Source organism: Dasypus novemcinctus, chromosome 4 (assembly GCF_030445035.2).
Source record: "Dasypus novemcinctus isolate mDasNov1 chromosome 4, mDasNov1.1.hap2, whole genome shotgun sequence".
Taxonomy (NCBI): Eukaryota; Metazoa; Chordata; class Mammalia; order Cingulata; family Dasypodidae; genus Dasypus; species Dasypus novemcinctus.
The window spans coordinates 26,470,421-26,497,015 of record NC_080676.1 but is presented as its reverse complement, the minus strand read 5'-3'; the positions used below and the strand labels follow the sequence as shown (position 1 = coordinate 26,497,015).

The window sequence follows — 26,595 nt, the reverse complement described above, 5'->3', positions numbered from 1 at the left end:
CTTCCACCAGGAATGTAACCTTTCCCACATCCTTATGTCCAAATCTTACTTAGTCTTCAGGACTCAGAACTTTAGCCTCAGAGTCTAGTGCTGCTAAACCACAGTTTCTTAAATTTCTTCTGTTTAGTCAGTGTGTGCCTTACCACATTATTTGAATATTTTTGGTCTCTGTTCCATGTTTCTAATTTTGAGATACACAAAATAAAGGACTTGAAGCCTCCTTCATCTGTATACCTCTGTGATTCTTTGGTTGGGTTTTGGAGGAAGAAGAACTCATCCTATCCTGGAGATTTGAACAAACTGCTATTGTACTGACCACGCTCTATTGTAATCATATCATTTATTTTCAAACACATGACTTTCCCATCAGATTGCAACCATCCTGAGGGCAGAGATCAAGGTGAATCAGAGTTTTTAATCCTAACCACTGGAGAAGAGCCTGGCACATAGTAGGAGCTAGGGAAATGTTTACTGAATCAGTTAATGAATATTTTTAAAACACAGCACGGGGGTACGGATGCGGCTCAAGGTGTGCGGGTGTGGTTCTAGTGGTTTAGCGCCCTCCTCCCACGAGGGAGGTCCCAGCTTTGGTTCCTGGTGCTCCTAAAAAAACAAAAAGCCAAACAAAAGCCAAACAAACCAAAAAAAAGCAACTCAGGGATGCTGATGTGGCTCAGTGGTTGAGTGCCAGCTTCCCACACATGGGGTCCCGGGTTCAATCTCTGGTCCCCAGTACCTAAAACAAACAAACAAACAAAACACAGGCATACCCTCCCAACCCTAGTAGGAAAGTGTCTCTAACACAGGAATGTTTCAAACGGTTGTTTCTCTCACTCAGTTTCCTGGATAAGAGGTTTCAACCTATCTACAGATTTGAATAGCCTGGGCAGATTTAAATACTACTACTGACCTGGTACCTCACCAGACCGCTTAAGAATCTCTGGGGATGGGACCCTGGCATCAGTATATTTAAAAGCTCCTCAGATAATTCTAATTGCAGCCAGGTTTGAGAATCTTGGTTCTAGACTCTTCCCAGACTGAGTTTTTAGTATTTCATCCTATTCTGTACGCCCTCACTTCCTTTCCCATTCTTTTATTCAACTATTGCCATCTCCATTTTTCAGAGGTTAAGTGATTTGCCCCAAAATCAAAATGACTAGTAAGTGATGGAACTGGGATTTAAATTCAGACAGACTTTTCCAGATCCCCCTACTTCTACTCTTAATCCCAGTGTCATGTGGAGAGAACACTGTTCTTTTCAATAAGATAGGTAAGTTGCACAGTTACCTGATCTTTCTCATGCTGACGGGGAATCAAAACAACACATACAGAAAGCAAAATCCTAGACATCTGGCCTGAGGGGAAGTCTCAGCAGATGGTGCTGGGATGTACAGGCCGGTGTCAGGAATGGGAACTCGGCTTCTTGACTTGGGCGCCCTCTACTAATTGAATGGCAGGTAATGGAAATGCTTTCCTGCTGGGAGACACTAGAGTGAAGAGGTAGAGCAGGGAGGTGGGAAATCAGGCAGCTCACCACGCAATAGCAACATCTGGGGATAGAATTAATAATAACAACAACAACAATAATAATAACTACTTCATAGAGTTGTGAGGATTCAGTGAGATCTGTAAGTTCTTCACAGTGTCTAGCATAGCACGAGCATTAATTCCCAGTCTCAGATAACTTGTTCTTAAAGCTTCAGGGCACTCAGAATCCCCTAGGAGATCCACTCTAAGATTCTGTTTCTGCAGCTCTGAGGTGAGGCCGGGGCATCCGTATACTGAACAAGGAGGCCGGGGCATCTGTATACGTAACAAGCACCTCAGGTGATTCGAAGGCTAAACAAAGCTCTGTGCAACTGTGCAGCCCAAATAAAGAGGATGCAGTCCTGCATCTGGGTCCCTGGGACACAGCTCAAGGCTCCTCCATCTTTTCCAAATGATGAGAGGCGGATTTATGACGCAGACAAAGCGTTCTTCCTTGTTCTGCTTTGCATCTGTCAATGTTTTCCACAGAGCCTGGCCCTTATTTTTGGATCCAAGCTGCAGCCTGGTCTTTCATTTTTGGCTTCTAGTATGTTGCTAATGAGCATCTGGCCAGAGTTAACAAATGTGATAACAACTTAGCCTTTTCTTTGATTACTTCTTCTTGCAAGCACCAATGATGCTATTCAAGCTCTGGAGGCGTGCATTCACACCTGCATTTTACAAAAGAGCTTGAAATAGCAGTAAAACTAGGCAAGGAAGTGGTAAAGGGCATGTGGAAGGAAGATAAATGGGCTTCTTAGACAGGTAAAGCAAAAGGAGTATTCCTGTGAATGGGTAAAGAACATGTGTATATATATATATATGACTAAATATTATTTAAAACCCTTCCCATTCTTAAATTTTCTATGTACTTAGTAAAATAAGAAATTAGGCCCAGATGAGAAAGAAATTCTCAGCCCCCACCATATGGATACACTGTGCATTTCTAGATTCTTCTCGAGCAGGAGCTTTACGTATGTCAGCTCTAATCTTTATGGCAAATCTATACAGTTTGAACAATTCCATTGATTTTACAGATGAAGAAGCCAAGTGATAGAGAAGCAGTGGAGAAGTTGGTCAGTGGTGGAGTCTCCACAGCCGTGTCCCCTCCATTGCCACATGAGGCTTTCTGGTGATAAGCCCCATCCCTGACCCCAACACTCTGCTCCAGTCAAATGGTGCAGCTGAGTGTTTGCTCCACAAGCCTGTAGCATCTTCTTGCTTTCATGGATCGGCCTACATTTTTCCTTCTCTTGAACGCGTCCTCCAACAACTATTGCATTCATTTCTGCCTCCAAACTGGCTAGTCTGTGGATACAGAATGCCATTCACTTGTCCCCACTCCTCTGGGCTGTCTGCCTGCTCCTCAGGCCTTCCAACGCCACCTGAGGACAGGATGTGTGTGGTCAACCCAGGAGCAGCATGTCCAACCTCATGCACAGAGCCATCTGTGACTTGATCTGAACCCCTAAGAACTTGGATGCCAGGGCTGTGAGCTGGACAGCAGCGAGAGGTGCTCACCATTGAAGGAATCCTGGGGCAGGGTGGGTGCAGTGGGCCGGGTGGAGGGACCTCAGTCTTAGATTAGTCAGCCCGGCGCCGGGCGGCTGGCTGGGCTGGGCTTCACGGAAAAGTCTCTAGAGAGACCCCGTACCCTTTTTTATGTCTTTTGAGGTTTGAGGTTTAAATGGGTAGGACTGACGTAGGGTTCTCTGTGATCCTTACAGAGAATGTACAAATATAGGATATTTCTTTCTCTCTGAGGTTTAAAGATGGATGTGGTGAACTGCCAAGAGATACTGCTAGCTCTGTTTTGTTTTAAGATTTGTTTCAGGGCAAACCTGCCTGGAACCATTTTGTTTTGTTTTTCCATTTAATGAGATCAATAAAGTTTAAAGACAAGGGAGCAGCACTGGATGCAGGAAGAAGGACAGTGACGTGAATTTTAGAGGAGGCAGATTTGAGCTGTAAGGCAGACTCACAAGGGTTGACGTTCTTCTAGAGGAACTGTTGTGAGCACAGCATAGGAACAAAATCTCAGCGCATTAATCTTCCCCAGGAACAATGACCCACTCTCTCTCCACATTTAGATGTTGGAACTAATGATACATAGTAATTTAGATCCATGGCTTAATCTTTTCAAGTTTCCTTTTGTAGATATGACTCCTGAAATGGATGCATTTAGCACCTTGAGCCTATTTTGAAAAATTAAAATATAACAAAACCAAAGCATTCTTAAATGTGATTTTCTCCTGTGTGTTTTCAAGCTTTGGCCCATATTATTGAAATGAATGTGTATTACTTTTATAATCATAAACAAAAGTTATTTTTCAAAAAAGAAGTCCTCATTTCTTCACTGAGAGATCCACTAATAAGGGTTTCAACAAATTATAGTTCTTTCCACTTCTTGAAAATGAAAAAGAGGCAGTATTTATGTTTTAGTATTTAGTCCTAAGGTTCTTGGTCAAAATTCCTTTTATTTCTTGTATTGACCTTTGTATGTTGAAAATTATTTCTTACAATGAAGTTTTCCGTTCACTTATAATCAGCATGTATTTATTAATGTACCTTACTCATATTCTTCTTTTGAAGAATTCCTACAAGCAATACATAGACCAGTTAATATAGGTAAAATTATATAGTGCCAGAACAAAATTAGACATCCGTTGTGGATGGTAGGGCTCAGGGGCAATTTCTGATTTTCTTAAATGAATGCAAATACTTTTGATATTGCCTTCTAAAAGTAGGATCTATTATTAAGGCTGGAAGTCCATTTTTTTCTCCCTTCAAACTCCTAGCACAGTACCTGAAACATAGTATGTGTTCAAATAATATGCTTTCATATCTTTTCTGGATTTATTATTTGCCTTTCCAGAGTAAGTTACTGTGGATAAGAACTCTCTGGAAAAACACAGCTGTCAAAAAGTTTGAAAGTCATCATGACCCCCTTTACACTTTCTATTATCTCTGAAAAGTCCATGTCAGGTCTTTATCTTTGTACAGGCCTTTTTTTTTTCCGATGGTTCCGTGAGTTGGTCTCTCAAAACAGTAATACTTTTGAATAACTGTTGCATCTGTACATTAAAAATGTGGGTGTTCACAGGGCTGTTGAGATTTGCTAGGAAATAAATTTTAATTCTATGGCAAGGCAAAGCAACTCTTTTTCTCAGTGTAAACAAAGATAGGGATAATACATTACATAAAAGAATGAAAAATACAACAGTCCTCTCAAATTCTCCTTCTTGGACTCCGGGTTTCGTGTTGCTAACAGGATTAAATATCTTTAATGACAACTCAGTGTATGAATACATAATTATTCATGTACTTTTGACAAAGAAATTTGGAAATGTAGAAAAATTAAATTCTTAACAGATATATAAGGGTCATTTAGCAAAAACATAAAGATTAGCAGAAATTCCCAAACCTATTATACTCAAATTAACCCAGTTCCCATCTTTCTCTTTAGCTTCTTGGACTTATACCTAAGAATTAATTTATTTCATCTGTGCCTGATGGATACCCACTGTGGCAATTTGCTATTATTTATGAATCCCAAAAAAGGGAAGGATTATGTCTGTATATTGGTCTGTTCCCCTGGGTGTGATACCCTTTACAATTAGATTCAGCTGACATGCCTTGAATATATTACCTATTAAGATTAGGGCTTTGATCGACCACGTCAGTAGAGCAGGACTCAGGGTTGAGTCCCTGCCCCCTTGGTGGGCTGATATAAATGCCCACTTACACAAGAAGACACAGGAAGACAGAGAAAGCTCCAAAGCCACAGAAGAGGAAAGAGATTTGATCCTGTGGCCCTGGGAAGAGAGATGACCCATTCGTCTGACAGTTAGCAGCTGAGCAGCTGATAAGGCCTGGAAAGAAACGAGCCCTATACCAGACTGATACAGAAAGCCCTGAGAGGTGGCGGACTTGGCCCAGTGGTTAGGGCATCCATCTACCACATGGGAGGTCCGCGGTTCAAACCCCGGGCCTCCTTGACCCGTGTGGAGCTGGCCCATGCGCAGTGCTGATGCACACAAGGAGTGCCCTGCCATGCAGGGGTGTCCCCCGAGTAGGGGAGCCCCACACACAAGGAGTACGCCCTGTAAGGAGAGCCGCCCAGCGGGAAAGAAAGTGCAGCCTGCCCAGGAATGGCGCCACACACACGGAGAGCTGACACAACAAGATGACGCAACCAAAAGAAACACAGATTCCTGTGCCGCTGACAACAGAAGCGGACAAAGAAGACACAGCAAATAGACACAGAGAACAGACAACCGGGGTGGGGGTGGGGGAGAGAAATAAATAAATAAATAAATCTTAAGAAAAAAAGGCAAATAAAAACAGATAAAAAAAAAAAAAAAAAAAGGAAAGCCCTGAGAGATGAGCCCTATGCCAGCCTACAGCTGAGATTGGAAGAAGCTGGACCCACTGAGCCTTAGGAGGGAGAAGGAAGGAGAGACCAGGCAGAGGTCGCCCACCATCTTCCTTCAAAATGTGGCAACACATTTTGGTGAGAAAGCAGCCTTGAATTGGACTCTTTAGGGCCTTGTAACTGTAATATTTTATCCCAAATAAATACCCTTTATGAGTCCTTGTTTTTTAAAATTATATTTGTGTGTGTGTGTGTATATATGTAAATATATACATATATATATGTAAATATATATATATTTTTTTAAACCAGGTACTGGGGCCAGGGATTGAACCTGGGACCTCATATGTGGGAAGCTGGCACTCAACCACTGAGCCACATGGTCTTTAAATACCCTTTATAAAAGCCAACAGATTTCTGATACTTTGCATCAGCACCCCTTTGGCTGACTAATATACCAAATGTAAATAATTTCAGCTTTTTTTTTTTCAGTCTAAAACATCCTTTTCCTTAATGGAAAATTCATAGCTATATCAATGGGGGGTATTTTTGCATCACCTATAGAACTATGCATAGAATTTTTTTTAGGCACCGACTCTTTATTTCTAATTAAGGTACAGAAACCTTCTCATTTGTGTAATTAAAGTATATGTAGAATTGTACCATGTCAAAGAAAAAATTTTGCTACATCTTTAATCTTAGGAGATTCCATTTAAATCAAACTGTGTACAACCATTCTTTTCTGAAAAGGCATACGAAATTGCAAAATTAACTAATTAAGCTAGAGGAGAAGTCCAAAACAGCTACTGGCAGCTTTCAGACGCTGGCATTCCCAACCAGACTGTGGCTTCAGCAGGGCATAGTCCTGAGTTTATAGGGATAAAGTGAAAGTTGCTATTATTCTGTATGGAAGGTATGCAGAAATCTAGGTAACCAGAGATATCAAAGACCCTAAAAATTGGGCGGTGGACTTGGCCCAGTGGTTAGGGTGTCCGTCTACCACATGGGAGGTCTGCGGTTCAAACCCCAGACCTCCTTGACCCGTGTGGAGCTGGCCCATGCGCAATGCTGATGCGCGCAGGGAGTGCCCTACCACGCAGGGGTGTCCCTACATAGGGGAGCTCCATGCGCAAGGAGTGCGCCCCATAAGAAGAGCCACCCAGCGGGAAAAAAAGTTCGGCCTGCCCAAGAATGGCACCACACACACGAAGAGCTGACACAGTAAGATGACGAAACAAAAAGAAACACAGATCCCCGTGCTGCTAACAACAACAGAAGAGGACAAAGAAGAACATGCAGCAAATGGACACAGAGAACAGACAACTGGGGGTGGGCGGGAGGGGGGAAGGGGAGAGAAGTAAATAAAAATAAATGAGGAAGTTTCAAGGCCATAAAAAAAAAAAAGACTTTAAAAGTTGATTTCAGGGAGTGCTGCGGTTCAAGCAGTAGAGTGCCTGCTTCCCACATGGGAGGTCTCTGGTTTGGTTCCCGGTACCTCCTGAAAACAAAGAAACAACAAGATACAAATGAAAAAACCAAGTCAGGGGAGCTGATGTAGCTCAGTGGTTGAGCGCAGGCTTCCCACATATAAGGTCCTGGGTTCAATACCTGACCCCAGTACCTCAAAAAAAGAAAAAGTTTCTGTGTCAACAATATTCTGGTTTGTTCTCAAACACAGGTGACAGAGACCTTCCTGAGAAATTTTCAAAACTTCCAACTTCTCTGGGGAAAATCTCTGTATGCCCAAAGACTACATAAAGCATAGCACATACAAGGTACTTCTTAAGAGTTATGAATGAGTGAATTAAAAATCAGCAGAGAAGTAATGATCAGCAGAGAAGTAGTGTTCAATAAACTTGTTTATTGCCTGCTGATTTTCTTTTCATTATCATTTAGAAATGAATTAATCTGAATGAACTCATCTGTAGCTTTTTTATGTATGAATTTGTCTGGGTGGTCACCAGCCAGCACAACCCATATATGCAGAGAGAGGACATTCCGAGGATGGCTGGAAGGGTGGCACAGAACCAGGGAGTCATTATGGAAGAATAGCATTTGCATTTGCCATTAAAGCAGTGATGGCATCTGTTTTTCCTCTCACTGGCAGCAGGCCCGGCTTTAGGAAATAAGGTTGGGTGGGCCTTCTGACAGCTGAGACAGGCTGGAACTTGTAGGGGGAGCAAAGATACCCACGTAGTGCCTCCCCGGTTTGGTCATTTTGTGACCAGTCAAAAACCCCAGGGATCACGCACAACGGGGCATGACAGCTTCTTGTAACTAGGAAACAGTACAAAATGGTGGTGAAGAACGGGTTAACCCAAGATCTGGAATGTACAATGCATCATGGTTCCTGAAGGTGGGGTGGGGAGCTTCAGATAATGTTCCATGAGACACGGCTTGTTCACCACAGTCTCTCTAATACCCAGAATGGTTTTCAGTTTTGCCAGTCAACTATCTCCCAGGTCCTAGGCAACCCATTCTAAAAGTATTTTATTTTCCAACAACCCTGAAAGGAAGGGGTTCACTGTTTTTCAGATACACCTGGGATTGCGTATGCCCATGGGTGAATAACCTCACCCTTTGAAACTTTGCACGTCTCCAAAATGGATAATGATACCCACTCACAGCATTATTATGAGAACTAAATGAGAAGATGATGATGATGCCAACCAAAAGTTTTTCGAGAATTTACCTTGTATTAGGCATTGTGCTACACATTTTATAGACATTATCTCATTTTAAACTCACTACAACTTTGTGATTTGAATTTATTTTTCTGGTGAGTGCCTGAGCTGGAATGTGATGCCAGGCAGCCTGCTTCCACAGCCCACACTTGTAACCATTTTGATAGCGTATGTAAAGTGCCTAGTATAGACCAAGCATACATTTACCAAATGTCACTTTCCTTCTTATCTTCTGTAGCAGTTTGATATTTTTGGTGAATTCCAAAAAGAAATATTGGATTATGTTTGGAAACTGGTCTTCACCTCTGGGCATATTAGAATGTATTGGATTCAGAGGTTTTGCTTTTACTTGATTCAATACTGATTAAGGCTTTGATTGGGCAATGTCAGTAGGACGTGGAGTCCCTGCCCCCTTGGTGGGTGGAGACTCACAGAGAAACTGCCTGGCAGAGAAGGGAGGTTGGAGTCTTGAGCTGGAGCTCTGGGAAGTAAGCACACAGAGGAGTTTGGTTGTGAGGAAAGAGAAAAGGCCCTGGGAAGGGAAACAAGCTGTTCACCTAATAGTCTATAGCTGGCCTTGTGGAGAAAACAGAGCAGCTGAGCCCAGAAAGAGGCAAGCCCCAGGAAGGGAGGAACCCAGGAAGCCTGAACCCTGGCAGATGTTGGCAGCCATCTTGCTCCAACAAGTGGCAAAAGACTTTGGTGAGGGAAGTAACTTATGCTTTATGGCCTGGTAACAGTAAGCTTCTAACCCAAATAAATGCCCTTTATAAAAACCAACTGATTTCTGGTATTTTGCATCAGCATCCCTTTGGCTGACTAATATACTTCCAAAGGGATAATATTTGAAATAGCAGAAGTACTACAAGAAGATAAAGGACTTTTCCAGAGATAGCAGTGAAAACCACAATCAACATTAGAATGTACAAATACTAATAGCATACCATCTTCACAAAGCTCAGGAAAATTCATTATGGATTATTCTGAAGAGATACCTGGAGAGCTATGGAGAGAAGAAATCATCCAAAGATGATGCAAAATTCTGAATTTTAATTGGGAACTGAAGCTAAATGGAAGGCAAACTCTGTCTCCAATGGCTTCTTGCCCTGATCACCACCAGTGGAGTCCACCCTGCTCTGTGCCAGTCTCTGGCCATGCCTCCTGAATGCTGTTTGGGAAGTGAAATGCTCTCGGGTGCTCAGAGCTTCCCTGGTTGCCTCCATGATCTGATATGCAACTCCTGTGGGGAGTCAGGGCTCTTCCTCAGCTACACAGGAAGTCGGTTTGGAGCCCCTGGTCCAGGCCAGTGGTCTTCAACTGTGACCTAAGTAGGATCAGCTGGGAAGCAGATGCCTTGCCCCACCCTCGAGATTCTGGTTTAGTTGGTCTGAGGAAGAAAAGGACCCAGGCATATTTGTGTGTGTGTGTGTTTGTTCCCCCTGTGGCTGTAAGGACAGCCAGAGTTGTAAACTGGTCCAGGCAGTAGGCCGGGATGTCGGAAGCCTCTCTAGAATTTCCACACTGTAGAATGGACTCAATTCCACTCTCATTGCATGCTCCCAATGAGAGGGGAGGTCTAGAGGTGACAAGAGGAGAGACAATAAGAGCTGTGCCCAGAGGGCAATGTACAATTCGGCACAGAAGCTTGAGGGTGGCTTTGACCCCAAATGGAGATTGTAATGTTTTGCAGAGCCTTCTGTCCCGACCAAATAAAGGGTTACACACTGTTCTTTCATGATTCTCGCTTTGGTGCTTGACCTTCATTTTATTAGTACTATTAACCTTCTGCAAAATTCCCAGTGGCAGTAAATGGCTGTAGTAAAAATAGCTTAGCGGAAATAAAAAAGAATAGAATAAAAAAAGAGAAATCAGCAGTCTCGTTTTCTGGGACAAGATTATAAGGGCCACCAATCCTGATAAGAGTCGGGTGCAAGGGAGACATATCAGTTTGATGGGGTCAGGGCAGACTTTCTCTCACTGGCGCCATGCAGAACGCTTCGTTCATTATGGAGCTCTAAAAGCTTAACTGAAGTGCAGTCAGGGTTGGGCTACTAGATCATTATACTATTCCTGCATGCTTTAGGAACTCTACACGACCCTTGGTTTTCCACTCGCAGCTTTTCATGTCTGTAACACCTGTGTTCAAACAGAAATACAAACTACAGTCCGAAGATAAACATAAACGCACTTTCAATTTTCCGTGTCCCCCTCTCTAAGCAGAGGTAATTGAGAATCCACAGCCTTCTACCGTGGCTCCATTGGTGGATCCATGCAGCGGGCACTAATCCTTTAAATAAAACGCCAAGCCTTCTTAAAATTACACTGCAGAGAGGTTACATTCGTACTCCCTGGGTATCACAACTCCCACACACAAACCTCAGTTAAGGAAATGTATGCAAGACAGGACTGGACTATTAGATGGAATGGTAAAAGATTTTGATGGGGTAGAAATATCAGAAGATCACAAAGGTACCATGAAAAAAATAGAATTGAACATGCACTCAGGAGAACTTGGGTGGAGGTGTGCCTTATTCATATTTAAAACGTATTTGTTGAACTTCTGGTCATTAGTCCCTTCTGTTACAATTTCTTACCTTTGCAGATTGTGTGCAGCTACTCTCCCCACACTCTTTGTCCTCAAATCCTTTACCTTCTTCCAGTCTACCTATTCCTCTCTTTCCTTAATCAGGAAGGCTAGGATGGTTAGATGACACATCTACCATTTAGAAGATTCTCAACTCCCTTGTTTCACTCTCCTTTCATTTCATGGCAAAAAATCACATCTGGATGAATCTGACTGACTGCTCATCATCTATGACAAAGACACCAAGCGACGCAGAAAATCACACGACCTTGTTTTCACTGTGTGGATTCCAAACGTGTCCCGTTTTTCTCAACCTCAGTTCCTGCCTCCTTTCCTTTCAACCTCAGCAGATAACTCTGCCTCCTGCTTCAGAGAAAACAAAAGCGGACAAATTGTAACTCCCTCTGATTCCTGATTACAAATCCACCAACGCAAGTATAGCAGATACTATTAGTGTCCCACCCGTATCCCCTTGGACTTCCAGCTGCCCAAGGAATCACTCTGGCTTCTAGAACCTGCTCTGCTAATGGGCACAGTGGCCAGGAGTATCAGAATCAAAGGCCCTGGGTGGGTGTGCATTCTGCTGGGGTCCCAGAGTCCCTCGGTCAGTCCCTCGGTGGTTTTTAAGCTCCAGTTACCCACCCTGGTAACTGACATGTAAACACACCCTCTTTTGGTTGTTGACCTTTTCTAATCTCACTTCCTCACTCCTCTACTGATTTTTCAATCACCCCTAAATACGCTACTTGCCTTCAAATTTTCGTCTCAGAGTCTGTTTCAAAGGGAACATAACACCCATCTTTTCCTCCTCTCTTCTGGTCACTACATAAGGGGTCCCTTCTTCCCCCCAAGGCTCATTGCTCCTCCTAAACTCTGGATGCCACCCTTTTGCTCCTTCTCAGGAACCACACTCTGTTAGTCGTCACCCCTCATTTACTGCATCTTTTCTTCGCCTTGAATTCTACATTATTTAATATTAATGTTACAACCTCCTCCACTCCCCTTTTGCTTATATTTTCCTGATTAATATTTGCCCTTTTCTTTATTTTCCACTTATCTCTGTCATTTCCCTTAAGGGATATATCTAGGAATGAACACTTACTTTTATTTTTTCTTGGCCTAGTCTCAGAAACCTTGTCATTTACTATGATGATATCTATATTAGGTCTTACTTCTATTTCATGTTATGCTTTGTGCTTGAAAGACATTTTTTTATGTTCTTTTTAAATCTGTATTTTGCTAATTTGGTCAAGCTTCACAACTCCAATGTGTATCTGTAGAGGCTCTTGTTTTACTCACAGTATGAGGCACTGGGCTTACAGTTTGTGTGTAATTAACTGATTATTATATTTAATCTCCTGGAAAAGTGAGGGATATTTGAGTCATAGGTAGCCTGCCTCCCTGTCTATTCCCATTTCTCTCCAACTTGAGCTTCCTAAAATGCCTCTGATCAGTGACTCCTAAATGATTGAATATTTCAGTGACTCCCAATGTATAACAGATAAATTCCAAGCTTTGTGGCATGGGCTTCAGTGCTCTTCATAATCTTTTCAGGGCCGTGCCTCATCATTTCTCTCATGGATGGTTCCCTCTATGGAGCATGTTAACAGGCTTCTATGCAATTTCTTCCTGAAATGCCCATTTAGATAGATATACATAGATAACAGATAGGTAGGTAGGTAGATAGAAAAATATAGATTATATTATAACTATCCTGCCTCCCCTCTTCTGTTGCATCACTGTTTAACAGCTTTTCTCCTCTTTTCCTCCTTCACTTGGTTTCCTCATACCCCTACTCATCCTTCAGTCCTTGGCTCAGGCACCCATCCTTCAAGCAACCTTTCATGATCTCCCCCATGTGGAGCCTAGGCAGCTCGCATCGCATAGCACCTTGTATCTTTTCAGAGCACTGACTGATCACACTGGGCGGCACTCATTCATTCATTCATTCCGTAAATATCCCATACTGAGTACCTTCTCTGTTCCAAGCAATGTGTTCTGAATTGGAAACCTCACAGGAAACAAGGCAGACTAAAAAAGTAGCCACTAGCAAATGTCATGAGGGGAAATGCAGGGTGTCTTCTGGGGGTATGTAATGGAAGTACCTCACCCAGCCGAGGACTCAAGCCGCCACACCTTACCCCTCTCCTCCCCACCAATGCAGGCTGCGTATGGGGGCCGGCGCCTGTGCATTGTGTATCTTCTTCCCTTGCCCCACTTCCCCAGCACGGGGTCTGACAGATCTTCGGGCAGTGCATGAACCCAGGAGTGAAAGGGGGAAGGAGCACCGGATTCTGAGCTTTAAAGGACCCAGGGGCATTCGCAGTCTCTGCCCTCTAGGAGCTCTGAGGCAGTGGGTCAGGGCAGCCCACCAGCCCTCCCAGGGAGAGCGGGAAGGGAGGCAGACTGCTGCGCTCCTCTCCCTCATCTTGGGAGTGGTGTGACAGGTAGCACAGTCGGACAGAGGGTCACTTCCAGAAATGCCTCTCAGCTCCCAGCCTGTCTCCTTGTTTCTTCAGCCGCAGTTACAATTGTCACTTGTTTGGACAGACAGCCACATGTTGCTGTTTGGACTGCAGTTTCTGCTCAGTAGTGCCAAAGGAAAGGCAGCGTGGGGCACGAGGTGGGGACACGGGATGGGGAGGCAAGATAAGAGATAAGGAAAGAAAGGAAGCAACACCCTGAAAAAGCTTGTTTTGAGTCACAGTAAATAGAGCCAGGTCCTTTCATCTTCCTGTTTCCTTCTCCTCAGCCTAAAGAAATCCCCATGGTTAGACTGTCAGCTCCAATTTAGCTACTGCTCATTACCTCATCACCCATTTTCTATAATTACATGTTGGGTAGCCTCTTTCTCCTCTCATTTTAATTAGTTGTCAGATATAAAATGCACATTGACGATATTTTTTGCTTGGCTCTCGCGGAGCCTCTCCTTTGCATATTTTCATCATCCAGGTGTTAGGGTGAAGCCTTTATTTGCAAAAGAACTCCAGGTCTCCTGGATCCTTCAAGATTATGGGGAAAATGGAAAGAGGCAAAGTGACACATTTACACTGGGAGGAAAATTTTGTCTATCAGGCAAACTGACGCAGCAGAAGGGAAACAGGAGTTGCCTCACCAAATTCTGAGTTACCTCATGCTATAAAAAAGGTTGGGAAAATTTTAGTTTTCAGCCGTGAATATCAAAAACATTGAAAAAAAAGAAAAAGGCTCAGATAAGCTAAAATAAAGGCGGAAGGAGTTTCTAGGGTCCAGGGATCTCTTGCTAACTTTTCAGAGTGGTCATCTGTTGAAAGTCCTGCAACAATTTCCCCTCTTTAGGTAAGAGCACGTCACATTTCCCTTGGGAATCCACCTTCTTCCTACTCCCAGCATGCAGTTTAGGTAGATTTAAAACCTTCCCCAGCTTCAGGGATGGTTCTTGGTTGACTGGAGTCAATAAGGTTAACGCTGCCCATAGCGATTGTTTCAGTGATGGATACATAAGCCAGGTGGAGACAGTGGGCTCTGAGACTTGGAGCTGCTGCAGCCATCTTGCCACTCTGAGGGCAACCTGAGAAACCAAATTTGTGCTTGCAGAGCTTATAGTTTGATTCCTGGATCAGGCCACAGCGGGGTCTACTGTCCGTGGTCTTCCCTGTTACGTGAGCCTAGACATTCCTGTTGTTGCTTCAGCTGATTTGAGCAGTTCTTTTTTATCCTGAAAGCTTTCTGATCCATTCAAACTTGACAGGCCTGAAAAAGACTGGGCCTGCACTGCACCCAGCTGTGGCCTCTAAGGCATAGTGCGGATCTCCACACAGCTCCCCTCAGTGGGTTGGCCCAGGGGTCCCCCCTCTGGCATTTGTGCTGCCCTCCCAGAGGTGGCTGTCCTGTGCCCCTGCACTCTCTTAGCCGGGGTGTACCAGAGGTGTACAGCACCCCAACTGATTTCTTTTTTTACATTTTTAAAAAAGATTTATTTTTTTATTTATTTCTCTCCCCTTCCCCAGTTGTCTGCTCTCCGTGTCCATTCGCTGTGTTCTTCTGTGTCTGCTTGTATTCTTGTCAGTGGCACCTGGAATCTGTGTCTTGTTTTCTTGTGTCATCTTGCTGCATCAGCTCTCCGCCACTCCTGGGCAGTCTGCGCTTCTTTCACACTGGGTAGCTCTCCTTATGGGGCACACTCCTTGTGCATGGGGCTCCCCTATGAGGGGGACACCCCTGCAGGGCACGGCACTCCTTGTGTGCATCAGCACTGCGCATGGGCCAGCTCATCACAGGAATCAGGAGGTCCTGGATTTGAACCTTGGACCTCCCATATGGTAGGCAGACGCTCTATCCATTGAGCCAAATCCGCTTTCCCTAACTGATTTTTTAATTTCTGCCTCACTCTTAAAAGGAGCTCAATTATATTGTTAATTGAAATGATGAAACTTTGATGGGCTTTTATGTTGTATGGGGGTTAGGAAAATAATCTTTATAAATGTAGAGTGCAAAGGGCAAACTCTGGGAAACAGTATGAATAGACTTGCAAGTAGACAGGGCATGCCTTGCTCAGGCCTCTGTGTACAGGAGCTCCGGGCACCTCATGAGGTCTTCTGAGCAGGTGCAGAGGAGGGAAAGGGAGGGTTTAGGAGCTTCTTTCAGGGAGTGCATGCACGCATGTGTGCACACACAAAGTCTATGCTCAACTGCATTCTCACTTTGAAATCTCTTACCAGGGAAAGCATGCCTGGCTGTGGCCAAGGGACACAGATTGTGGCCCCCCATTCGGTCTGTGGAGATTCGTTTGGTTGTTTTCCTACCTAAATCTGGAGAGCGATGCCCGGGAACATTCAGACATGTTCTAGTTCTAAAGTAGAGAAAAGGCATGTTTCACCGATGGGCCAACCCAAGGTTATGCTGAAATTGACCACTGCCCACTTCACAGATTACTAGTGCTAAAAGGAGCCTTGCAAGTCTAGACCAGCCACTCTGTTCTCCAGAAGAAGCTGAAGTCCAGGAGACTGGGGCGACAGTGGTGGCTTGCTCCTGTGAAGGCTGGAGGCGGGTGGGGTGGGGGAGGATGGCGTAGCTGGTGAAAGACAGGGTGTGGAGGGGCCTCCAGGAAACGCAGGACATTTCTCCTCCTCCTGCCTCTGTTTTCCTCATCTGTAAAAGGGGTGGTGATGGCAAGGAATGCCTCTGCCTCTCAAAACTGTGATGCTCTTTAGTGAGACCATGAGTTCCAGCCAACTGTCCACCTCTGGGCCTGCAGACACCCTCTCTCCCCTTTCCACCCAATAGGGCATTGCACCTATTGGTTTCATTTTTGGATCACGGAATCGCAAATGGGGGTGACTTATCCCTTTGTGGCTGCACCGAGGCAGATGAGATGTGTGCGTGTGTGTGTGTAGGGACAGGGTTGTTACATAGACCCCTCTTTAGAGGACTGTCTGCTTTCTCTTCTCAAGTCTCCCTGAGCCCCGATTCTGACAATGTGTGAACATCAGGCCGCCTGTTCTCTTACCTCAGCTCTCTCTTAGTTCATAATGGACTCTCATGTGCAAAGTCAAAGACATATGGCCAGCAGTCAGTGGTAGTTCAGGGGACAATCAGGCCGTCAGCAATTCCTAAGAAGGCTTCTATCCATGAAGGGAGGAGAAGAGGAAGAACTATCTTTAATAATATCGGAAAAATACAAATGCCTGCTTATTTTTAATACTTACTGCACAATGGCATTTATTCAAGTTAGACTTTCTAGGAAAAGTGATAAGGCTAAAATTCTCTCATGTGTTTAATATTTATGTGCTATTTAAATGCTGTGGATCTTTCGGTCTGAAAACGGTTCACTCATTTGTGTTATGCAGAAAAATTGGTAAAGTCAGTGAGGGAAGAAATTGCACTTTCAAAGTTGTTCAGTGTCTTGGAGGCACTTTATAAACACTTGTTATGTTATAATAACAGGTGAGGTGGCTAGTTTACATAGAGCTTATCAACAAGAATGGGAATCACAAAGGCTGTCAGAAAAAAATACCATCCGCATTAAATATTTAATGTCTTGTTCTCCTAAGTGTCAAAACATTTAGAGCAGAGTAAGCATCTCTAAGGGAGAGGGAGACAAGCCAGGAGTACATTCTGCACATATGCAGCACATTAAAAAGAAGCCTACACAGTTTATTCTTAAGATTCACTGTTTGCCTTTGCTCTAGAAGGTTCCCTTGGTTAAGGAGGGGTATAAGGCAAGACTGAGACCCAGATGACAGGAGCTGAAGGGGAAGGAAGGTCAGCTCAACTTGCCTGTGCCTGGAGCCTTCCCAGTCAGTGACTCCCTGAGGCCAGCCCTGAGCTGGGCAGATTCTCCTCTTTCAGATGGGGATGTCTCAGACATTCCCAGATGCCAGATCTGGGGCAGCTGCTACCAGGTAGATAAGAATCATGGCTGCTGGCTCCGGGCTCACCAGCTCCAGTTCTCGTATTTTGCCATCTGGCAAAATATCTCGTATTTTGCCATCTGGCCAGAGCAATATTGACCAACCCTGACGCTGTCTCAGAATCATCATCGGTGTAGCCTTTTAAAAACGTGTGCCTGGAGCCCACCCTGGGAGCTTTCTCATCGAAAATGTCTTGAGTGGGGCCTGGTTACCTACATTTTAAAAAGCTCCACAGGTACTTTCCAAATGCAGCCGGAGTTGAGAAGAAACATTCCTTGAGAGACCAGAGTAGGTTCTCTAAGGTGTTAAATACTTTATTTTATGGTTTCATTCCTTAAAGGATGAAGTGTGAACAGGCTGCTTAAAAGAACACAGAACCCAGGGAGTCATTTTGTACCGCTCAGGAATTACAGCCTTGAGGTTCCTGTGAAACAGTGCTCCAAAGGCATGGGCTGGGACTTCATCTTCACCGCTTAGAGCCCACCAAACCCGGAATAGCAGGGCTGCGTAAATGCCACTCCTGACTGGCGAACAGTCTATGTGAACTCCATTTGAAATGAAGATATTCCGCACTAGATTCAAATTGTGCTCAGTGAAAACTGAGTAAGGGACCCCATATCCTCTCATTTGTGCTCTTCCCATCACTTCCTATAAATATCTGATTGTTTGGCTTGCCACATGAACTTGAGTGATGTTTTTAAAAATCAGCAATACAACTTCTGTGCAAATATCTGACCTGCCAGGAAGCATGTCCGCCCAAAGTGAGCAGCAGAGTGTGAAGGCAGCGCTTTCCGAGCACCTGTAGGTGCAGGTACCCGGCTGTGAGTGCCATCTCCCACGGGATGAATCAGAGGGGCCCGTCTCCTGCTCCTAACGGGAGGCTTTGGGGCGCACCTCAGGGTGTGGCCGGGCACTTCTTTCTGATGGCAGGAGCAAGAGCCCTGCCCCTCCTCTGACAGCTCTAACCCCCAACCCAGCCAGGACTCCGTGTCCCTGTGCCCTTTTGCTGGGACAAGCCCTGATGCTGGGCCTCCATCGGGCGTCCCCGCCGTGGCCTTCTCCATTTCTGCGCTGATGAGAAAGCCATAGAACTGGGCTGGCTGGACCCCCAAAAGTCATGGTTTCTGACCTCAGCCAAATGCCACTATTTCTCAGGGGACCTTTTGTCGTTCCTAAGTGGGACTGACCCATGTATCAATCCATGCATTCAACAACTATTTTTGAGCACCTACTACTTGGAGCTGCTGGAGGTACCACAGGGGTGCAGGAAAACCAGAGGCGGACCCTGCTGTCAGGGAGCATACAGCTCGGCGCCCTCCACAGGGCAGGCCTCGTACACCTGTTCCCAACATCTCAGTCCACTTGGTTTCCGGGCGGCCTCCATGACAACCGTGGTTTCACTGTTGTTGGAAACTCCCGAGTCTTTCCCAGCAGCCCAGGTCCCTCTCCAGCAGCACCTGCTGGCTGTCTGAAGCTGACCGCTCATGGGCTCTCAGGCCACCAGCCCTGAGCACTGCTCTCCTTCCCTGCTTCCTCCTCCTCCCCACGCCCTCCTGCATTCCCTCTCTGGGATTTCATCCCCCCACCCACATGCCCAGGCCTGGAACCTGGGCATCCTCCTCCACTCAGGGGCACCTCCTGTTCTGCATTCAAAGGCCACCAGTTCCTTTCTACTCTTCCTCCTAAATCATTTCTTTCTCTACATCTTTATCACCACTGCTCATCGTTGGACTCTTAATTAATTCCCCTCTCTCCAGTCTCAACAGTTTCCCTTTCTAATCTCTCTCTCATATTGCTGCCAGAAAACAATTCAAATACCTTTGATTATATAATTCTCCTGCTCAGAGTTCTTTGATGCTTCCTCATAACTCAGAGCAGTGTTTTACTTCTTTTGGGGCGGGGGGGGGGGGCAGAAGGACCCTTTTCTTCAAAATGTGCTATGAAGAAAAAGTGGAGCTGCTTTGCTTTGCTGGAAATGATGGCAAGTGGAAGGAGATGGGGAGAGAAGCATTGCTGGGACCTTGGAACCTTCAGGTTTGGAGGAACACGGGACCAGACCCTGCCTTCCTGCCAGCCTTGTGCTTGCTGTTCCCCAACACTTTGTACTGGCAGTATTGTACAGGACTAGGGGTAGTATCTCCCACTCCAGGGGTCTCCCACCAGCCTGTTGTTCCCTCGTTCTTGACTTCTTTCCCTCTTCTCCACCTTGGTGACAGCACCCTTCAAGTCTTAACTCAGCAGCTCCTGTGAAGCTGTCCCCAAATTCCCTAGAAGACCGTAGCCACATGTGGTTCCTTCTGTATGCTCCGTTAATGTGCTGTCATTTTATTTTCCCATGCTTAACTGTCACTACCCTGTGAACAGTTTGAGGACAGGGTCCATGCTGTTTTCTTCTTGGTAACCCCTGTGCCAGCACAATTCTTGGCCTAATGAATGTTTACTTAGAAATGAACGAGTGAATGAATGACTATATAAATTCCATTCTTCCTCTCAGAAGATGGTCCCACCTCCTACAACTGGGATGATTTGGGTCATTCTCTGGAGAGTTCATGCCTTTCCCATACGTTCCTTTGACTTCAGGTCTTGAATGCAGTGGCCAGTGCATTTACAAACCAGGTAATCCACAGCCACCCACATGTGGGTTTGGCCACTTGATATTGTTTATCTACTTCTCTCCTTGGCAAAGCTATACTCCTTTAACAATATCTTCAGTTCATCCTCAAATTATTTCACCTTTCTGCTCCAATTTATACATGTTCTTAGTTTATCAAAGGAAAGCTGGACAGGACAAGAAATCCCCAACCTGCTCCTCTCTGGTAGAGAGGGAAATCTGAATTGTTAGTTTTAACTATGACCTTTAGGATATTTCAATGAAAGATCTGCAGTTTTTGGATTGTCTGAAAGTTTTAATACTTAACTTTCAAAGCCTCAGTTGAACATGGGCCTTGACTGAACTGACATCCCAAACTATAGAAGCAAACCTGGCTTTGCTTGGATTTGAAAGCCAGGGTCTTTACAGTCTGACAAATTATCTAAGGCTGGTGCATTATTCTTTTCTATGAATTTTTGTCTCCTCTGACTTACAGAAGCAGCTCAGAGAAAAGTTCTTGAAGAATGCTTATTCTAGCTGTCAAGTTTTGTTAATCTGTTTTGAATGAAGCCAGTCAGTCCCATGAACTTCATTGTTTCCTCCAATTTTTCACTCAGTGTCTTATCACAAATGTTCAGACTCACAGAAAATGTTGAAGCTCAAATCAGGACTTGCTGCTCCTGAGTCAAACTCATTTCAAAGTTGACTAAAATGCTTCTGGCTCACACATTGGGTTTTTTTTTTTTCTATTTAAAAAAAATTTCTTTTGTATTTTTTTGAAGATACATAGATCACAAAAAATGTTACATTAAAAAATATGAGAGGGAAGCAGACTTGGCCCAGTGGATAGGGCATCCATCTACCACATGGGAGGTCCGCGGTTCAACCCTCCTTGACCCGTGTGGAGCTGGCCCACGTGCAGTGCTGATGTGCGCAAGGAGTGCTGTGCCATGCAGGGGTGCCCCACGTGTATGGGAGCCCCACGCACAAGGAGTGCACCCTGTAAGGAGAGCTGCCCAGTGCGAAAGAAAGTGCAGCCTGCCTAAGAATGGTGCCACACACATGGAGAGTTGACGCAGCAAGATGATGCAACAAAAAGAAACACAGATTCCCATGCCGCTTACAACAACAGAAGTGGACAAAAGGAAGAACACACAGCAAATGGACACAGAGATCAGACAACTCGGGGGTGTGGGGGGAAAGGGGGGAGAAATAAATAAAATAAATCTTTAAAAAAAATATGAGAGGTTCCCATATACCCCACACCCCACTCTACCCCCACTTCTCCCATATCAACAACTTCCTTCATCATTGCGTCACATCCATTCCATTTGGTGAATACATCTTGGAGCACTGCTGCACCACATGGATTATAGTTCACATTGTACTTTACACTCTCCTCCAGTACATTTAGTGGGTTATGGCAGGATATATAATACCCAGCATCTGTCCGTGCAATATCATCTAGGACAACTCCAAATCCTGAAAATGCCCCCACATCAAATCTCTTCTTCCCTCTCCCTGTCCACAGCAACTACCGTAGCCACTTTCTCCACATCAATGCTACAGTTTCTTCCATTACTAGTCACAATAGTTCTATAGTAGAATACCAGTAAGTCCACTTTCATCCATACTTTATTCTTCATCCTGTGGATCCTGGGATGGTGATATCCACTCCATCTCTATATGGAGAAGCGGCTTAGATCCCACATGGTTGATGGATGTGATTCTCCTGCTTGGCGTTGTAGGTACTCTCAGTTCCCTGGTGTGGTGGTTGATCATCTTCATCTCCCCGTTAGCTGACCTGGGTAAGTCCAATGAACCAGAGAGTAGGAGTTGCAACTCTGCTGAGGCTTAGGGCCCAGCTGGCACATGGCCAGTCCAGAGATTCAAGTCTTCTGGGTATACCCCAACCCCAGTGCTAACCACAGGTTCAATAAAAGTGACAGAAGAGGCATGTGTAGAAAGGTCACATCTGAGTCCAACTCCAGCACATTCAGGAACACGAATTCCAAAATGGGGCCCACTGACAAGGCATTGAACTCCAGAGCAAACTGCCATAACTGTAGAACTTGTGTGTCTCTGTAGCACTCAGGAGCACCAGTACCTGGGGTTGTATCTACTTTGGCTGTCTCTGGGATCCTTCTGAGGTGCGTGTAAGTGCGATCCCTCTGATGACCTCCCAACTCTTTTTTGAAGACTCTTAGCCATATAAACTCATTTGTCTTTACCATTTCCCCCTTTTATTCAAGGTCTTTTTCTAGTTGCATCACCATTTAGTGATTGGTAGTAATCCCTTGGCACCAGGGAGTCCTGTCCCACACTGGGAGGAAGGTAATGCATTTACATGCTGAGTTTGGCTTAGAGAGTGGCCACATTTGAGCAACATGGAGGCTCTCAGGAGGTAACTCTTAGGCACCCTGCAACTCTAGGCATAGTACAAATTTTAGGCACACACAATGGGTTTTTGAAAGACTTCAGTGTGTTCGCTGAAGATTCACTTGCATGTGACATTTCACAGCCACTTGAATTTGTTATAGGGTTTTTTGTTTGAGTTTTTTTATGTATTGACTAAATTATTTTCTACCATAGATAACTGACTCATTGATATGATTGGTCAATGATTTCTTAATTTATATTTTCTTAATTTATATTTCTTAATTTATATTTATAGGTAGTTTCTTTTAAGAATGAATAGTGAATAACTATTTACCATAAAGCACATTTTCAAGAAACTCAGGAAAGACGATCATTGATAATGAATCTCCAGGGTCTTTCAAATACATATAACTGGTAACATACTTAGAACTATATATTAAGCAAATCAAATTACCTTAGACTTATGGTGAAAAAAGACCACCCTCACCTCCCAAGTTAGACCATTATGAAGAACAAGAAAAACTCAGATATCCTCTGTCTTTGAAATACAGAGAAAGGGGAAAGACTTAGTCACCCCTTTATTTTATTCATTCGTGACCCTCCCTTCCCTGATCTCCACATTTTCTTTTAACAAAAGTTAAGAAAAATTTCGCTTCCCAAGCCCCACCACCAGCTTTGAATCTCTATGATCAGGTCCTTCATGTTGCAGTCACTAATCCATCCCCAATCACTTCCCTTTGCTCTTTGAAAATTTTAGCTCCCAGCTCACTAACACCATCTCAAATATTGGTCTTGCCATACTTTCTTGTGATTTCAATGGCCCAAAAGGTGATCCTTCATGCACCTTCCTCTTTCAGTTTCTTCACCTCCTCTCCTCCATTGATCTTGTCTTCAACCCGACCTTGGTCACTCTCCCAATGGACACACCCCAGGCTTTGTCACTACCAATAACCTTACTCTTCCAAGACCTCAATTTCAAACATCCCCCTTCCAACTACCACATACTAACTTTCCAGCTTATTGTCCTTAATACTCTTACTCTGATCGTCCTTTGATCATTTTGGAATATAAAATTCATGGGTCCTACCCCTTTTCACTGTCCTTCAGCCTCCTATTAGGTCCTTTTCCAGCCCTCATTTTCTTCCCCACTCAGCTTAATCTCAAGATTCATCACTACAGTCACTTCATTGCATAAGCTCTTAACGTTTTTGTCTCTCTCATCTTATGTCCTTGAAAAACCCCACCTGAGCCTGCATAGCTGAGCACAGAAGGCTGGAGGAAAACAAACCACCATGATGATGGGCTCACTTCAAACTTATCAACTCTAATCTCAAGCAGGTCCTTAGTACTATCTGGCCACTATGAAGCACACCCCTAGTTCATTCACTCTTCTGGTCTCCTAGATGTTCTCTCTCTCCTCAAACATCCAACATCTTCTTCCCATCCTCACTAACAGCTGATGACTTTGTTTCTTATTTCCACTGAGAATATAGAAGCAATCAGAAGAGAACTTCTACAATGTACAATCACCATTTCATCAACCCACTTACCAGTCTCAGAGCCCATATACTCTGCCTTCTTTCATGCTACCCCTCTTCTTATATGCTAGATCCCTTCCCCCTCCTAGAAAAAATAAAAATAAAAACAAAAAAATTCCAGCAATTGTCCACTCTCTTTCTCCTGCATCATTTTTCCCTTCTTGAAAGAACTATCCCCATCAGCTTGCAAATATGCAGTCATTTCTTCCCCATGTAAAATCACCCTCTCTGAATGCACTTGTCCCTCCAGCTGCCACTCCATTTTCTTTACAGGCATGTTCTTCAAAAGAGTAGCCTCCAGCTTTTCTCTTTACATTCTCCCTGGAGCCCACTCCAATCATGCTTTAGCCTTTCCAATATGAACTGATTTTTTTTCAAAGTCATCAATGACCTCCATTTTGCTAAAACCAATGGTCAATTCTTGGCCATCTTCTTGCTTGACCTAACAGTAGCATTTGACTGAATTTTTCACTCTAGCTTCCTTGAAATGTTTTCTTCACTTAGATTGCAGGACTCCATGCTTTCTTTCCCTTCCCCTCCCCCCTTACCTTACTGGGTGCTTATTCTTTAGTTTTCTTTGTTGACTTTTCCTCATTTCCCCAATTTTGTAATGTTGGAGTTCCCAGAACTCAGACCATGTGCTTATTTTTTTTCTGCATTATCTTAGTATTCTCATCCAGTCTTATGGCTTAAACACTTATGTGTGAGTGACTCTCAAATTTATGTATCTAGCCAGATCTCTCTTCTAAACTCTAGATTCATATATCCACCTGCCTATTTGCCTCTCTTCTTGGATATCTAATAGGTATTTCAAACTAAGTATGTACAAAATCAAACTTTTAGTATTCCTCCTCCCAAATCTCTCTCCCCTCATTTTTCCATGTCTTGTTTAATGGCAATTTCATCCTCTCTGTTGTTCAGATTAAAAATTTGGAGTAATCCTTGACTTTCCCTTTTCTCTCACATCTCTCATTGAACTCATCTGAAAGTCTTCCCGGTTCTATCTTTAGAACATAGCCATAATTTGAATACTACTCACTACCTTCTCAGCTACCATCCTGATCGAGATTCTCTTGGGTTACCTTAACAGTCCTGCTTGTGCTGAATGGCCCTAGCACTAAGGCTCTCCCTTTCGGTGTCTGCAGCACATCTGGAAGCCTTTATATCTTCCCAAATCTCATACTCAGACCATTTTAGATTCATCCCTGTACTGTCAAAACTGCCATCTCAATTTATCTTCTTTAAAAATTTATATTTTCTGTGAGGAGTACATTAATAAATTGTTATTGCACCTTCACCTTGTCCCCAAAGTATTTAAAGCAGACTATAAAAGTATATAAAATACATAACAATATAGAAAAATAAATGAGGAAATCAGGCAAAGGAAAAATAAGGACATAAAAAATTCAGGTGAAGTGAGGGATGAGGTGAGCATATAAATGCATGCCATCAGGTCCAGGTCCCATCCTCTAAGGTGTGCTTTAATATAAGATTTCTTTCCATTTATAAGGCATGCTGAGCACAATGGTTCCTTGGGCCTGGAAAGGGAGAGGGCTGTGTTGGGCAGGGAAAGGCTTGGAAGGAGAAGTGGGGCAATGCTGGTCAGAGAGTCTCCTTTCCCCTGAGACCAGATCCCAGCCTGCACCTGAATCACTCCCTGGTATCCCCCAATCTCCCACCTCCTGCCAGCCCCACAGGACACCCCAAGGTACTTACCAAGACCCAAGCAAGAAACTCTCAGTCCTGATTTTCCAAGATTCCTAGAATAAAAACAAAGCAACACATGGTAATCATTTCCTTAGGTGAAACTCTACACATTTAGCAAGGAGTATTGGATTTCACTTCAGATGACATTATTCTTGAGAAGAGTAGTGGCACAGGCAGATCTGTGGATGAAGTTTTGTAGTCTTGGGAAGAAACTCTCTTTCATCACCACTGGGGCATTAGGAAGCACCAAACCTTCCCAGGCTCAGCACAAGAACAAAATAACCCCCACAAAATGCAGCTTTTCAATCTTAAATTACCTTCATCATTTATGTCTATATTTATTGGCTTTCTCTCTCTTTCTAGAAGGTAAGTACCTTGAGGCCAAGATATTTGTCTTTTTCACCAGCCATTCATTCATTTTTCATCAACAGAGCCTGACACACAGTAAACTTTTAATAAATATTTGCTGGCTAACTAGCTTCTAAAATAGAATATTACTTGTAATGGATGAGAATTATTAAAAGAATAAATATAAAAAGAATCCTATCTTAAATATGTCATATTTTAATAAAAAGCTACATAAAATTATCCTAAGAATAGCAGATCTTTTTTTAAAAAATGATTCCTCTTTTCCTTCTCTACCTCAAAATATGTATGAGGGTAAGGAAATATATTTCACTTTCTAAATAGGGAGAGTGCTGGAGCTCAAGTATTCATTTATCTGTACAGTATTTGTCTGATCCAGACTCTCCTTTCAGAGTGAGGACACCTTGTAGAATTAGGGTAGGGGTCCAAAGTGAGGAGGCGAAGCTGAAATAA

The 26,595-nt window shown here is 43.9% G+C and overlaps 1 protein-coding gene across 3 annotated transcripts in view; it reads right to left on the bottom strand.

Annotated features, from left to right (window-relative positions):
* KCNAB1 (potassium voltage-gated channel subfamily A regulatory beta subunit 1) overlaps window positions 1-26,595 on the bottom strand; it is a 417,236-nt gene that overhangs the window by 103,355 nt on the left and 287,286 nt on the right. For all 3 annotated transcript variants that reach the window (XM_071214579.1, XM_004454440.5, XM_004454441.4), the window contains exon 2: window positions 25,786-25,829. In XM_071214579.1, the coding sequence (XP_071070680.1) occupies window positions 25,786-25,829 (44 nt within the window). The remainder of the gene's footprint in view (window positions 1-25,785; window positions 25,830-26,595) is intronic.